The sequence below is a fragment of the Xyrauchen texanus genome, chromosome 34, assembly GCF_025860055.1.
Source record: "Xyrauchen texanus isolate HMW12.3.18 chromosome 34, RBS_HiC_50CHRs, whole genome shotgun sequence".
Taxonomy (NCBI): Eukaryota; Metazoa; Chordata; class Actinopteri; order Cypriniformes; family Catostomidae; genus Xyrauchen; species Xyrauchen texanus.
In genome coordinates, this window is record NC_068309.1 from 21,815,478 (window position 1) to 21,830,579 (window position 15,102).

The 15,102-nt window shown below is 39.1% G+C and overlaps 1 protein-coding gene and 1 non-coding gene across 2 annotated transcripts; one reads left to right on the top strand and one right to left on the bottom strand.

The window, feature by feature from the left end:
- Window positions 1-1,700: 1,700 nt before the first annotated feature.
- trnas-gcu (transfer RNA serine (anticodon GCU)) lies at window positions 1,701-1,782 on the top strand. Its single transcript has one exon. It is a non-coding gene; the product is annotated as a tRNA-Ser (tRNA).
- Window positions 1,783-2,221: 439 nt separating this feature from the next.
- On the bottom strand, window positions 2,222-5,112 carry cd248b (CD248 molecule, endosialin b). Its single transcript, XM_052104567.1, has one exon. The coding sequence runs from the start codon at window positions 4,948-4,950 to the stop codon at window positions 2,911-2,913; it is 2,040 nt and encodes a 679-aa protein (XP_051960527.1). The 5' UTR covers window positions 4,951-5,112; the 3' UTR covers window positions 2,222-2,910.
- Window positions 5,113-15,102: the final 9,990 nt, after the last annotated feature.

Sequence of the window (15,102 nt, forward strand, 5' to 3'; positions counted from 1 at the left end):
ATTATATGTAATGAAATGGATTCTAATCTGTTATTGCACACCATGTTCTTGTTATTATAACAATTGTTGAAAAATCTAATCTTGTAAATAAACCACCATGTATAATTCTGTCTTCTCAATGGCATTTAATCTTTTCATTTAAATTATACAACAGCCAGAACTCACAAAGACCACACTCATAACAATAGTCAAAATGTAATCTTGTCTCATACAACCGTATTGATATAACAGCAATATCACACAGCCCACTTTCAAGAGTGCCTGGATCCTTTCATTACATTACACAAGTGAGTTTGTAACTTGCTGTCCCAGTATTTCTGGAAGTATACCGTTTCTAAAAAAAGCACTCAACTTTAGGGATAACATCATCCCAAAGTTCAAGATCGGGCAAAATCCTTTCAACAAAAATGTCATTGTGGTTCCACACAACAAAATCACAGTACTCAGCGTCTACAATGTGAAGCCGTTTGGTACCGAGGTTGTGGACCCACCCGCTGACAAAAAAAGTTGTACGCCTCCAGACTTTTATATGCCTTCATTTGCTGTCTGGTGTAGTACGATGTCAACAGCCTCCACTGTCGGCAAATCTTCAAGTTCGACCGAAAACTCACTCATCTTCATGAGGAACGGGTCACGTCCAACATATGCGTTTACTAACTCCTTGTATCTATTTCTTGAAACTGGTTCTAAATTCGTACAATACGGACTCTCCGCAACGGTTTCCTCCATAGACGTATTCTCCATGTTTACTTCCTGCCCTCCATCTGAAATCGCTCCGCCTTCGCGCGTCATCATAATCACGTGACTGAAACCCAAACATGAATTTAGCTGCAACTGATGCATTATGGTCCTCCCCCAGTAACACCAGCATCTGATCTGTTTCTGCCAAACTGGAAAACTGTGGCATGAGGTTTGAGAGTTTGTGGAGGTATTTCTCTCTCAACTCTGTAAATGTCTCACAGTGAAGGAGAAAGTGTGTATCTGTCTCGACCTCACCCGTGTCACAGTGAGCACAGACTCGTTCTTCCTTTGGAAGCCATGTTTGTCTGTGTCTGCCTTTTTCTATGGCCAGACTGTGATCACTGAGTCTGTATTTGGTGAGGATCCGTCTCTGTTTTGGATCTCTTACAGTGTGGAGATATTCTGCCAGATTATATGTTCTGTTTAGGGCCTGATAACGTTCCAATTTGCTTTGGTTTTTACTTTCATTTTCCCAATGGTCCAAATATGAATTTTTGCTTTTCTTTATGATTTGGTTTATTCTGATAATCTGCCACTTACAAAATTAAGCAGCATAATTTCAGGTAAATTGGTTGGCAGTATCACAGTTGTTTGTGGCTAATGTCTGTGTTTAGGCTAATGTCTAGTTTAGCCTGATAGTGGTTTTAACTTGTAACAAGTGTAACGAATGTAAACGAAATTAACATTAACGCTGAAATTAACGTTAACGCTGAACGAGCTTTTAAACGTTTGTCACCACCGTATGTCCGTTGCATGTAGATTACTTACTGTCTCACCAGTTCACTACAAAACCCGCGATTTAGTTATTTCTAGAAAGTGTCTCATAATGCGTGTACGTGTCGATTCAGCGAAATAATACGGAGACAAAATGTATCAACTATTTACTGAGCGATTTTTATTTTTTAATAAATAAGCGTATTTATTTATTTTCTCATATGCTGATGGCTTGTTTGACATATGACGAGGTGGCCGAGTGGTTAAGGCGATGGACTGCTAATCCATTGTGCTCTGCACGCGTGGGTTCGAATCCCATCCTCGTCGGTATGGAAGCTTTTATTATTGGGGGAATTTAAGCCTTTTTTAGGAATTGTGTAGAAGGCCCTAATCTCAGTAGGACAAGTTTATTGTCAAATTATTTCCCAGAGTGTTTATATTGATGATAACAATGGTATATTAGAATATAAAAAAATGCATTTACCACATTTATATATATATATATATATATATATATAAAACATGTACATTATGTTAAATTAGTACAAATGTCCTGTGCTTTGGTATTTATATTTCATAATTTCTCTAGACAGCTAAAATGATCTGACTATTTGAAGGATCTCTATGAAATGACACATTTCATTGACTATATTACATACTGTTAGTGATAGATGTTTTTAAATTATACAGACAGATATTTCAGCACTACATAAAAAAATACTATAACATCAGGCAGGCTTCAATGACAATGTGATACTTATGTTCATATATTTTATTAGAATTATTTTAGTTTTTTATATAGTTTTCAACATTTTGTTCAAAGTGATAAGCCACACAGAAACAGAAAAGAGTTAGAAAAATTTAGAAATGTCAGATAACATAGTGCAAGTTTAGATTTTATTAAAATCACTTGTTAGTTTGAAAAAGATTTATGCAATGACTGAAATATCAAACAGCGACGACTACTGGTTTGACTCTGCCTGTACAACACAAAAAGGTAAAGTCAGCTGTCATTCTCTTCACCGTTATCATCACTGTCAGACCAGGTGTGAGTTCAGGTTGGATGCTTTAGCAAATTCTGTTAGGGACAGCAAAAAACATTTAGCAAAAACACTTTTAACGTGAGAATATTGTGCTAGAGTACAGATATAACTGTCTTAATTGTAAAAATTCCAAAAAGAAAGTGATTTCAGGTAATACAGGCATCAGTAACAATGTTCCTGTATGCTATATCCAGAGGTTGTAGATACTCCAATTGCATTAGAAAGGAAACATTTTGAAACATTTTCTGAAACAATATCAGAATGTTTAATTGTGCCTCTAAGAGTCTATTTAGCCCCACGTGATCTACAGAATACCAAAGGGAAATCAGAGTGATCACAACATAACAGTTTGACAAAGTCCAGGGTCATTGCTGCTTTTTAAAAAGCTATGTTAACTGTACATTACTCAAACTCAAGATTTTGCAGTGTTTATTTTTTCAGGCTGGGAGGTGGTGGTCCAGCGGAAACAGTCTGTCACACCTTTGTTCCGTGTCTCTACAGCACAACTAGTGCAATATACAATGCCTAGTGCTAACATGACCACAATAAAGACACAGAGCGGCACTAGCAGTGCCACAAGCAGCCAGCTTTTGTCATGCTTCTTTCTTTCACCCGGACGCTGTTCTGTCCCTGATGTGTATGCCAATGTACTTTCTGGCTTTTGTGATGCTGCAGGAGTAAACATAATATAATGGCCTTTTCTCTTTGGCAGTGGTGTTAAAGACATTGAGGGTCTATTGTCTGCAGTGGCTATGGATATTTCCCCCTCATTCAACCTCAGATTTGCATCCTCTTCATTGGAATCAGCATGTGCGGAAGGTGTTGTATCCATCAAAACTTCAGATGAAGGTGAATTGGAGGATGTATTCTCATTTAATTCAGGTTCCTGAGTGGTTACATCTCCTTCCTGTGTCATCTCTGTAAACCAACTCGGGTAAGTCAGAAGCCACTCTATATTTGGGGAATCTGTTAGCCTCTCCAGAGGACTGGCATCAGTCAACAGATCAGGAAGTAACCTGGGATTATTTATGGTTGTATCTGCTGGTTCAACTGTCAAGTGTTCAACAGCTTCTTCAATTGGCCGACAATAGTAGTGGTCCTCTTGCAACAAATAGCCCTCCTCACAAAGACACTCAAATCCACCTTCGTAATTTCTGCACAGCTGATCACAAATGTTTGGATTTTTACACTCATTAGTGTCTCCACAATGATCTGGATCTTCAGGGAGTTGAGAGAATCCCTCATGGCAGCTGCACACGTAGGAACCAGGCAAGTTTTCACACAGATGTTCACAATTTCCTTCCATGCACTCATCCACGTCCACGCATTCTCCAAACTCTGATGGCTGATATCCCTCATGGCATCTGCACTCAAATGCACCAGGTGAATTTATACAGACCTGTGGGCATGGTTTCTGCAAGCACTCATCTATATCAAGACAGTTATGACCATCACCAGATAGGAGGTATCCATCTGGGCACTTGCAGCGGTGTCCCAGAAGAGTGGGCTCGCACTCAAACTCACAGTTGGCACTATGGCAGGGGTCTAAGAGCTGGCAGGTCTTTCCATCATCACCCAGCTCATAATTCTCAGAGCACTCACAGATGTAATGGATATCCATTCTCACACACAAGTGCTCACACCCTCCATTATCCTGTTCGCACCAGTCCCTTTGAGTGTCCATGCAGAGTGGTGCATCCTTAGACCAGCCAACAATGCCATCTTCTCTCAGCATGCACAGCACTGACTGGTCTTCCTTCTCGCTGTCTGGACAGGAGACGGTGGCCACAGAGCCGAAGGGGATGTGAGTTAGAACAGTGCTGATAAGGTTAAACGGGGTTGTGTACATAACAGACCCCCCTCCTTCTTTTTGAAGAGCTGGGCACAACCCTTGATAGGTGTAGCGGCAAAGGAAACCTTCCACAGCCACTGCACACGAGCCTTCCAGCCATTTAAAGTTGTTCTGGTCACTGCCACTTTTGTCTGCTGTGTTGTAAGTAATGACCACACAGCGAAGAGCAGCACAAGCACTTGATAAGTCATCACGTTGCCAGTTTGTATACTGCGTCTCCTGGTCTCCAGTGATCCAGGTGAAGCCTCTCAGTGGACGAGTGGCAGAGCACTGTCGAGGCTGACGCTGGAGGCCAATCCACAGCCTGATTCTGGGCCGAGAGCCACGTCTCACCCCTGAAGTTAGGAGCTCATGGATCAAGGAAGCCTCTTCTGGTTGTTTAACTGTAGCCAGGTTCCCCCCTTTCTCCTTGCAGCTCCTCCAGGACTCACGGAAGTTCTTGCGATGGAGGTGAATCGAGTAGCATCCCTCGTCATTGCACACAAAATCCTGCTCCTGCAAGTTCTGTCCCACAACACCCGCAGAACAAGACAAATATAGCAGTCCAAAGAAAAGACAGGGATATGCAGCACAGTATTTTTTAAAAGTCCTGTTTCCCATGACTTCTCTTTAGTTTTCTACACCTGAGGTTTCTGTGGCTTGCTTTTGTCGTACTCACTTGCAGGTTTATTTTCTCCCTGACCTAATTAAAAAAAAATTATTAACCTTTGAGTGCTTTTCATACCTCTGGTCTCTCTGCTTAAAGAGATGACTTTTGTCTGCAGTCTGTCTGCAGCAGAGAGACCGAGAGGGAGGGTACAGAATTGTGTTTTTGGAAGAGGGGGCGGGTAATAAGTGTGCTGAGTGGAGGAATTTTGCTTGTATTTTCCCTTGTGCCGTATGGTTTTCATAAGTCTGTTTAAGGAAATAGTTTGTGACCCTGCCAACAGGTCCCCCTACTAACCCCCCATCATCTGCACACCCGTTCAATCACTACAGCAATTACCATTACAAAGCTATCCATCCAATCTGAAAACTGTATCCTGGTCATACTGATTAGATCTTCTTTCTTTTCCCATTCTTTTATAGTTCAATTTTGTACTGCTGCTCAGACTGTTTTTCCCTTGGTCTTTGAATAAATATGAAAGACAATTCTTATGAAGTAATGAGGTGATATAAAACAAATTTGTTGACGCATTAAATATTTGTTAATTCAAGAACACTAATTTGATGAGGGTTTGTTATTCAGACAACTTTTAATTGAAAGCTGTACAATTCAAAATATAGCTAAAAAATATAAATGTCACAATCTGTTAGACTCTTTCATTGAGAACCAAGCTGTAAAATCATCATGAGTAGATTTTATTGCAAATATGAATATAAAAAAAACTAAAAATTGTCTTTGTGCACCAAAGGTAAAAACAATAAGTAAGCAAAATAAAGGCAGGAATGCCATCAACAATTAAATTACAATTGGAAAGAACAAAGGTAAGTTTAAAGATGTTTGATAATGTGAGAATATGTAGAAGTTTCCTCAAAGTAGTCCCAGCACTCTCAATAGCATGGAGCCAATAAACCTTGAGGGGTCAAGGCTTCCCCCTTTCAAAACAGGAGAGATGTGTTTGTCCAAGACCTCAACCTAATGTTCTCCAATTCAAACTCACACCCTCATGAGTTTGACTTGTCAAAATGGAGATCTTGATAGTTAAATTGGTGACATTGATCCACAGTAAGCACATGGATATCAGGTATTGCTGCAGTTCCAATCGTCATCAGCACAGAAGCCAGCAGCTCAACAGTCAGGCTGTCTTTCTTCAGACCTCTTCAGGCATGTAGATTTAATCTCAGTTTCAATTACTCCTCTCAAAAGAACATACCCTCACTCACTCTTTCTCTCCACAATCTCTCACACATCTATTTCTCTTAGCCAAAAGGCACCCCTTTGAAATCCATCCCAAAAAATCTTTCTGGCCTGTTCCAATTCAAACAAGCCTGTCCTGGTGTAGACTTTCCTTTCTCTCATTCAACTCAGATGCCCTTGGCATTCTCAAATAAGAGAAGCACAATTCTGAACTTCTATAAAGGGATAGTTAAACCAAAACTATTTTAGAAAACTTTCTCACCCTCATGTAGTTCCAAACCCGTATGACATCCTTTCCTTCAATGTAATACAAAAAGAGATGTCAGGCATCATGTTCAGTCATAGTCACATCTTATTCACTTTCATTGATTGATTTTTTTTTACATTTTTTTATGAAAGTTAATGGTGAATAAGGCCAAACATCTTTTATGTTCCACAGAAAGTCATTCGTATGTGTTTGGAACAATATGAGTGTGAGTACATTGATTTTCATTTTAAGGACAAAATGACAGAATACTCTTGAACATACTGAAACAGAAGAGACAAAAGAATAAATGTACAAATATATTCTATAAAAACATGACCTTAATACAGAAAAATTTAGCTAAGAATTAGAAGTAAATATTTGTTTTGTTTACTTAACCCTCCAGAGAAACATATCTACATGGGGCATGCTTACTCCTCAATTGTCCAGTTGTTGAAACCCGCTCTCTAGTCTTTGGAGACGTCTGCCTGTTATTCCACATTAAAAGTTTAGGATTTGCATCTTTCTCTATGTAAGATAAAGCTGCATGAAAGGAGATCATAAAGATAGACATTTTTAATACTATGATTCTTTATAAACTACGATCACTGGCTTCCGGAAACGGCCGTCCGCACGTTCACAAGAGAGTCGAGTTCCGGCATTTGACTTAAGCGTAGCGTAAGCTCCGGTGAAAAGTGACGAATGCAGAAGTGCAGAGGATAGAGCCAAACAAAACACTGGTAACAAATTAGAAGTCAACAACAAGGATTTTTAAAGAAAAATGTCAGAGATTTCGATATAAGAGAAGAGGAGAGTTTTTTGCCCAGCCCTATTTGTTTGAACCGGAGTACACCAACCAGGAACTCCGGGAGATGGAGGAGGCTGCAGCAGCGGCACAAACAAAAGAATCTGGTAAACGGAGAGTACGGAAGACGCGGTGGTGCTAATGCAGGAAATGTGAGGTAATGCCAACAGAGGCTGAGATTGTTGGAATGACTGGATAGATGCACGAATGCATAATTTTAAGACTAATACAAATCTACAATATAGCTAAAACAACTCACTTTCCTTTGCTGTAAACAACGCACGCTTCCACGTTCGTCACTTCTCACCGGAGCTTATGCTACGTACGTCATATGAAGGAACTCGACTCTCTCGACTCTCTCATTGTTTCGCTTCAGAAGGCCTTTATTAACGCCCTGGAGCCATATGGATTACAATTATGATGGATGGATGTGCTTTTTTGGGCTTCAAAATCTGAGGTACCATTCACTCACATTACAAAGCTTGGAAAAGCGAGGATATTTTTTATTATAACTCTGATTGTGTTGGCTGAAAGAAGAAAGTCATTTACACCTAGGATAATTTTTTAAGCACGTTGAAATGTACTAGTGTTTCAGCTGAACAATTTTTTCCACCACTTTGAGAAATTACAAAATCCACTCAGTAAAATATACCCATCATATTGCCAAATGCACTTTATTTCAGCATTGAAATAAGGTAGAGCTTGAACTAAGCACAGCTTGAAAAGGTACCTGGTCAATCTGCATTACATTAGAAACCTTTTTTACTTACATTGAAAAATTTGGATAGTAGCCCTCATTATGCATTCTAAAAGTTTGTAAAATCTATATTAAAGTGATAAATGGTTATGATCTACATAGTTTCAGCAGCCTATTCAGTTCAGTCTTAGCATAACTTTCAGCTGAACAGACGGACACACTTGGCTGATGTCAGATTGGCCTTCTCCTCCGACTGTAATTTCAACACAAATAAATAATGGTCATGAGTTTTGCAGAGGGTCAGTTCCTGACCTATGTCTGCAGACTAGATCATATCATGTGGATGTAGAAGCTTTTATTAGATTTTTTTTGCAAGTTTCGTGTCTGCTCTATTGATTTTAACAATAGTTTTTTAATCAATTTAGTGAAAGTTTTATCACATATATACACTGGTCACATAAGAAAGAGAAGCTAAGGCAGAAAAAACAACCCATTCTTTCCTCCGAGGAACACAAAAAGAGATGTTAGGCAGAAGTTTAGCCCGAATCACTATTCACTTTCATTGCATCTCTTTTTTTCCATACTATGAATATGACAGGTGACTCCTATTCACACCAAGACTGAATTTTCGGTGCCAATGTTCATTCCAACGAGCTTTTGATATGAATAATGAATTCCCATGGCACTATTCACACCAAATCTGACAAATCTTCCGTCGACAATCCAAAGTTTTTGTTTTTTTTACGGCGAGTGGTTTGATTTTTTTACCTTCAGACTGCGATTAAAACTGACCAATATTGGGGCCTGGTAGCTCAGTGAGTTTTGATGTTGACTACCTCTGCTGGAGTCACGAGTTCGAATCCAGGGAGTGCTGAGTGACTCCAGCCAGGTCTCCTAAGCAACCAAATTGGCCCAGTTGCTATGGAGGGTAGAGTCACATGGGGTAAACTCCTTGTGGTCATGATTAGTGGTTCTCGTTCTCAATGGGGTACGTGGTAAATTGTGCGTGGATTGCAGAGAGTTGCATGAGCCTCCACATTCGGAGTCTCCACAATGTCATGCACAACGAGCCACGTGCTAAGATGGCGGCGTTCCCAGGAGGCGGCGAGGCAGTATCTTCTCTCTCTTCCCTCTATCCACCCCCTGTGTCTTATATTCCCTACCCTTCCCCCATTCCCCTCACTCTCGCACAATCCTCCGCAGTCAGCCTTTATCCCTCTTGGAGGCTTGATTAGCCTGATAAGGGACCTTGTGTGTAGAATCACGACCCGGCCCCGCCCTCCACCCTGCCTCAGTCTCATAAATAGTTTTGTCTGAAATGTGCACCACTCAGACAAACAGCCTCAAAATGTTACCATGTCAAAGCTTTGTTGTTTCTACATTACTAACAATAGATGCCCCAGCAGAGCATAAAAATCCTAGCTCTCTGTATGCGCATAAAGTGATGAGCCCTAAGGGAATATACTGATAATGAATGCTGGGAAACTGTTTGCTCATTCTACAGGGAGGATTGCTTTAACATCCTGTCTCTCCTTTTTCCCAACACCCTACATTTAGAGATTGGAATGCCCTCTAGAGATGTCTGGATTAGCTGATTTAAAAGGAATCTTTGCTAACTACTCTAACCCTGGAAGATATTAACCTTTACATGCTCCTGATTTCTTGCTTTATTAGTTTTTTTTACAGCTCAGAACATTTTCATGTAAATAGGAAAATACTGCAACACTGAAATCTTGAACCACTGCATGATTTGAATGTTACCCGTCATGATATAGCCTACACTCACTGAGCACTTTATTAGGAAAACTATGGTCCTAATAACATGCCCGATATGGTCTGCTAGCCCACCCGCCTCAATGTTTGACATATCGTGCATTCTGAGATGCTATTCTGCTCACTACAACTGAACAGAGTGGTTATCTGAGTTACCGAAGCCTTTCTGTCTACACGAACCAGTCTGGCCATTCTCCGTTGACCTCTCATCAACATTGCATTTCCATCCGCAGAACTGCTGATCACTGGATGTTTTTTTCGTTTTTGGCACCGTTCTGAGTAAACTTTAGACACTGTTGTGCATGAAAATCCCAAGAGATCAGCAGTTACAGAAATACTCAAACCAGCCCATCTGGCAAAAACAATCATGCCATGGTTGAAATGACTGAGATAAAAAAAAAATCCCCATTCTGATGGTTAATGTGAACATTAACTGAAGCTCCTGACCCGTTTCTGAATGATTTTATATACGATTGGCTGATTAGATAATCATATGAATAAGTAGGTGTACAGGTGTTCCTATTAAAGTGCTCAGTGTGTGTATATGTTAAATGGCTAAAATTTACAATTTTATCCTCAGAAAATGCAAAGAAAATCCATTTAATAGAAGTATCAGTATTGGTATCAATAGTAACAATACTGACCTTGATAGTATTTGGTATTGGATCAAAAAGAAAATAAGTGGTATCGCCCATCCCTTCCAGAATCCCAAAGCAAAGATGTTACAACTCTATAGACCAATCAGCCACACTCTTCAAGTTGATTTGTTATTTATCCACTGACTAACAAAATCCCAGGACTGACAGTGGCAAATGTAGAAATGAAGTTATCAAATTAATTCTTTGAAATATTTATTTAAAGCACTTGAATTGGTCATCAGGAATGACTATTTGTCAAAACTGTAAAATACTGGCCCATCTTTTTCTTTTTTTATTAAATGATGCCCATGTTTTTAACTGAATGTAATTGTGCTTGCATGAATAAAGATAATGTGTCGTTTAGTAGAGGGTTAAAAAAAACCTGGAAGCTTATGGGTTATGTAATACTTTTCTATATCAATATGCAGGCTGAGTCATTATTTCATTCTTTCCTCAGCTGCTCGCACAGTCAAGACAATGTTTGCTATCCAAATCAAGGCTCTGCAAGTATACTTTCCCTTTACTAATGCAAAATGAGTCTTCATGATTACTTTGATACAATGTCAATAAAATCACATAACTCAGATTTTTTTTTACTAGTTTATCTGTGAACCTTTTCCTGTACGGCATCACATTTTTTAGAGCCGTCTCGCCATGAGTACAGAACTACTTCACAGAAATCCCCACATTTGTTTTCTTCATCTCCCATCCTCTTTTTTTCAGTCTTTATTCTTCTGAGTTTAGACAAAAGCTAGTCATTTCGCCTGGCCTCTTCCATCCCTTCCTTTTTGCTATCTGTTTTTTCAATTATAGTTTCTGACTGTAGGAGGTTTTGATCTATAAAATCATCTCACTCAGGATCCTCAGGCCAGGTTCAAAAGTTTACCATGACTTCTCATTTCTTTATTACCTCAACCCTTTTCTGACTGATGATGTGTATAGCATATGATGGCCCCATTGTGACTGATCTGTACAGCATCTGCTAATTCTCTCTCTGCAGATTTGCTTACTTGGATTGAGAAACCTTCACTTATTCCTCAGAGGCTTTCTCCCTGCAGTGGTTGAGTGCATTGTTCAGGAGTCTCAACAGCAACAGTAATGCTTTACCAACAGAACCAAATAACAGAAGCTTCTCTGAAAATCAGAAGCTATCCTCAGTCTAGACAGCCCAAAAATAAACAAATAAAAATGTCAAAAAACATTTTGAAAAGAAAAACTCCAAAAGCTCCAAGTGTTTGGTGTCTGCTGGTTAATCTACGATCTTAAAGTCCTCCCAGTATATCTGAGGACCCTTTAGAGTAAAAGCTTTGGCAGGCTTAGTGTCTGGTTACACCACTAACAGTAGTATTACTTTGTTGAGGTCACATGTTCAGTCACTTCTATTACTACTAGGCACTAAGCAGACCCCTTTTGGAATCCTCACTGTTCAAACAATTCTTGATTCACTGCCACCAAATGCAGTTCCATCGTATTTAGTAGCAATTTATAACTAGTCCCACTCTGTTTTCCACATCAGTCCTATTATGCAAAACATATATCTGTCCACACACAGTTACATACATACAAGGAGAGCAGTAAAGGCCACAAGGAGAGGTGTAGGGGTTAATGAGAACAATCTGGAAACTTGTGATGGTAACCACCATTCTTAAGCAGGTGGCTGTGATGTGCCAAGAAAGAAAAAAAAAAGAGAAAAAAAAAAACATCAGCTTTGCTATGGCCTTCAGCAGCACCTTTGCCTTGCACAAACCTTTCACACACTTTACTTTAAAGCATCCAGCAATGATAATGAGCTTTACAAAAACAAGGTGTTGTGTTGAACTCTCAATGTGTGCATAAGGATTTAATAGGTTCCATCGTTTGTTTATTGACTCAGAGTGCCAGAAAGCTTTCCCCTGCAGCGGCCTCTGAGGAGGAGGCACCAGCCACTCATCATTCATTAGACATACTGAAACTATTAGTCTAGACCATGTGGCAAACTAATTCAGGAGAATGTATTCCCAAGGATTTTTCACCTTGAGAAAAGGCTACTCAATTACTGCGCTTTCTCATCTCGATGAAATTGCCATAAAACAGCCCGCTTCCTGTAAGGATTTTTACAAATGGCTCACTTTATCTGGGTCCTTCTCAATCTTGAATTTCTATTAAGAACAATGATATACAATAATCATACATTGCATAGACTTTTTTGTTATATTCAGCCCATTTAGCATTTGTGGACCGGATGGTTTGGAGACAAAGGCTCATCTTAGAGAAGATTGAACAAATTCCACTTATCCGTGTCTCACAACATAAACTCCAGAGACAATGGTATTTCAAAGCAGCAATCTTGTAATGTATTCCCTGAATGGAATGTTGTGGGTTTCATGGAATTTTATGTAACAAGATAGGAAAAAGCAGGAGCAAGATGGATCACATGTGATGGGTATTGTTTTTTTCATCAACCACAGGACTTCTGCACAGATTATCTAAAAACAGTGGAAACAAAGAAATGACATTGAAGCAGAGAAGATGAAAGCATTAGTGGTCTGTGTGAATTTGTAGTGAAAAATTGCTTTAACATCAGCAACATCGGGAAATCATAGCTATCCTGCCATTACATTGAAAAACTGCCATTGTTGACATTGCTGAAGAGGAAATATGTTGTCTTTCTAAATCACATTGAATTCCCTTGGGTTAATATCTCTCTATTTCCTTGCACACATAAGGGAATGGAAAGTCAGGGAACAAGGAATAAATGGTGCAACCCTAATTACCAGTAATCTGGGTTCATGGACCAAGTCTCAGAGGGACATTTGGCACAAATGTTTTGTTACTTTCGAATGTAATTCTTGATTAATCGCTTAATAGAAATTGCAGGTGAATGAATATCTTTCCTAACTAATCATTTTAGTAATAAACACAGTGTACCGTCAGCCAAAGCCCAAACGATACATGGTTAAAATGAAAAGCAGAGTGCTAGCAGTTTCAATTGGAAAAAGGATTAAAAGATGATCAGATATTCCATATCTCGCAGGCTATAAGGCTACAAAAGAGACCAATAAAGGGGAAAAGCTCTGGGTTGGGGAGAGGGGATGATGTAAATGGTGTAAAAATGGATGAAGTGAAGTTACTCTCAGTATTTCCATGATATCTGGTTGTGTCTTGATGAAGGCAGGTCACTGACTTCAACCACGTTGACTCCAATATTCTTCTAATCCAGTTTCTCTATAAAATGTTCATACAATGGAAATTTCTTAATATGATTAACACTACAGCCATTTCTATACTGCATATAATTGCTCCATGTGCTTCAGTTGGCCGACAGACAAACGCAGTCACAGAGTGATTTTTCTCCTCTCTGGTTGTGGACAGTGATAAAAGTTTGTGGTTATTAAAAAAAAACAGAAAATGTTTATACAAAATGACTAATAAATCACTCCTGCACAAAATAAAACAATATTTGGTTTCAGAATTCAACAACTAACACCATATTTCACCAGCACTGATGGTTTTAACATTTACATTGCCAGTGGAAAACCATATATTCACATGAGGCCAATGAAACACATGTGAATATACAGTCTAACAGGAGAATGGTGAACGCATTAACAATGGGCAAAAGTTCCAGGAGCCAAAATATCATGGGAAGGCTTCAAAGCATTCAAACACAATGACTGCTGTTAGAATTACATTGGGCCTCTAACCATTAACAGTCAGCCAATGTTCCTGAGGGTGACAGTTAATTCTTCATGGAAAACCTTTGACTGCCTAAAGTCAGAGAATCTGGACTTCTGGTGAGGCTTCTGGTGAAACAATTTCATTTTCTGAATACCTAGAGTCTATGTTGTAAAGCAAAGCATAACTTGAGATACAATGATACCTATTAATTTAAATTGAGAGGCGAGACAGTATCCTTTACTGAATTCCTTCACTCTTATTCTACTGAGGGTCTATGTAAGGGTCAGTGCAGATGAAATAGAGGACAACAGTTCTGTTTAGAGAACGGTAATAAACCTCAGACAGCCCCGTGTCCTACTGCTCTTCTCTTGTTACGGCTCCCAGATACGCTGCATATGGGCTTCCACCAGGTCTCAGGAGGACCCTGGAATTAAACTTTCCTGGAGTCTCGGTCTACCTCAGCAGAGCAGAACCATTCGGAGCATGACAAACTTAGAGAGGAAAAAAGAGTCAATCTGCTGACACGTATTCAGAGTTTCAGACACTTGTGAACTCAACGTTTTTTGTGGGCTTATAAACTAAATAATTTTGATGAGCCTTGTGTATTGATTGGCAATTACTGTCTGAACATATTGTTTTCTAGTTAAATATGTTTTCACGTCTTTGGAAAAGTAAACTGCATTAAATAAAATACAATTATTTAGAGCATGTTAACCAGAATGATGTGTTTGGAGAAATATTCAGGTTGCAAATAATTTCCAACAGGTCCATCCTCCAAGGATATCTGTAAGGGTCTTACCAAGATCCTCAATATGCATATCTGAAGGATATCACACTTTACATATCTCACACTGCAATAGTCCTTTTTAAAAACAGGACCATAAAGTTATACCCATGAAAACATTCAAGGTTATACTCAGTATTTTAAATACAATGATACCAAAATATAATAATGTACTTTGAATATTCAGTTGTATAAATCTGCAATGCACATTAACATCTGGTTGTAATTTAACAACATGACAGCTGAACACTGTATTTTAAGGGAAATATGGTCTGAAGCATGGTTAAGAAAAATAAAACATTTGATTGAATGAG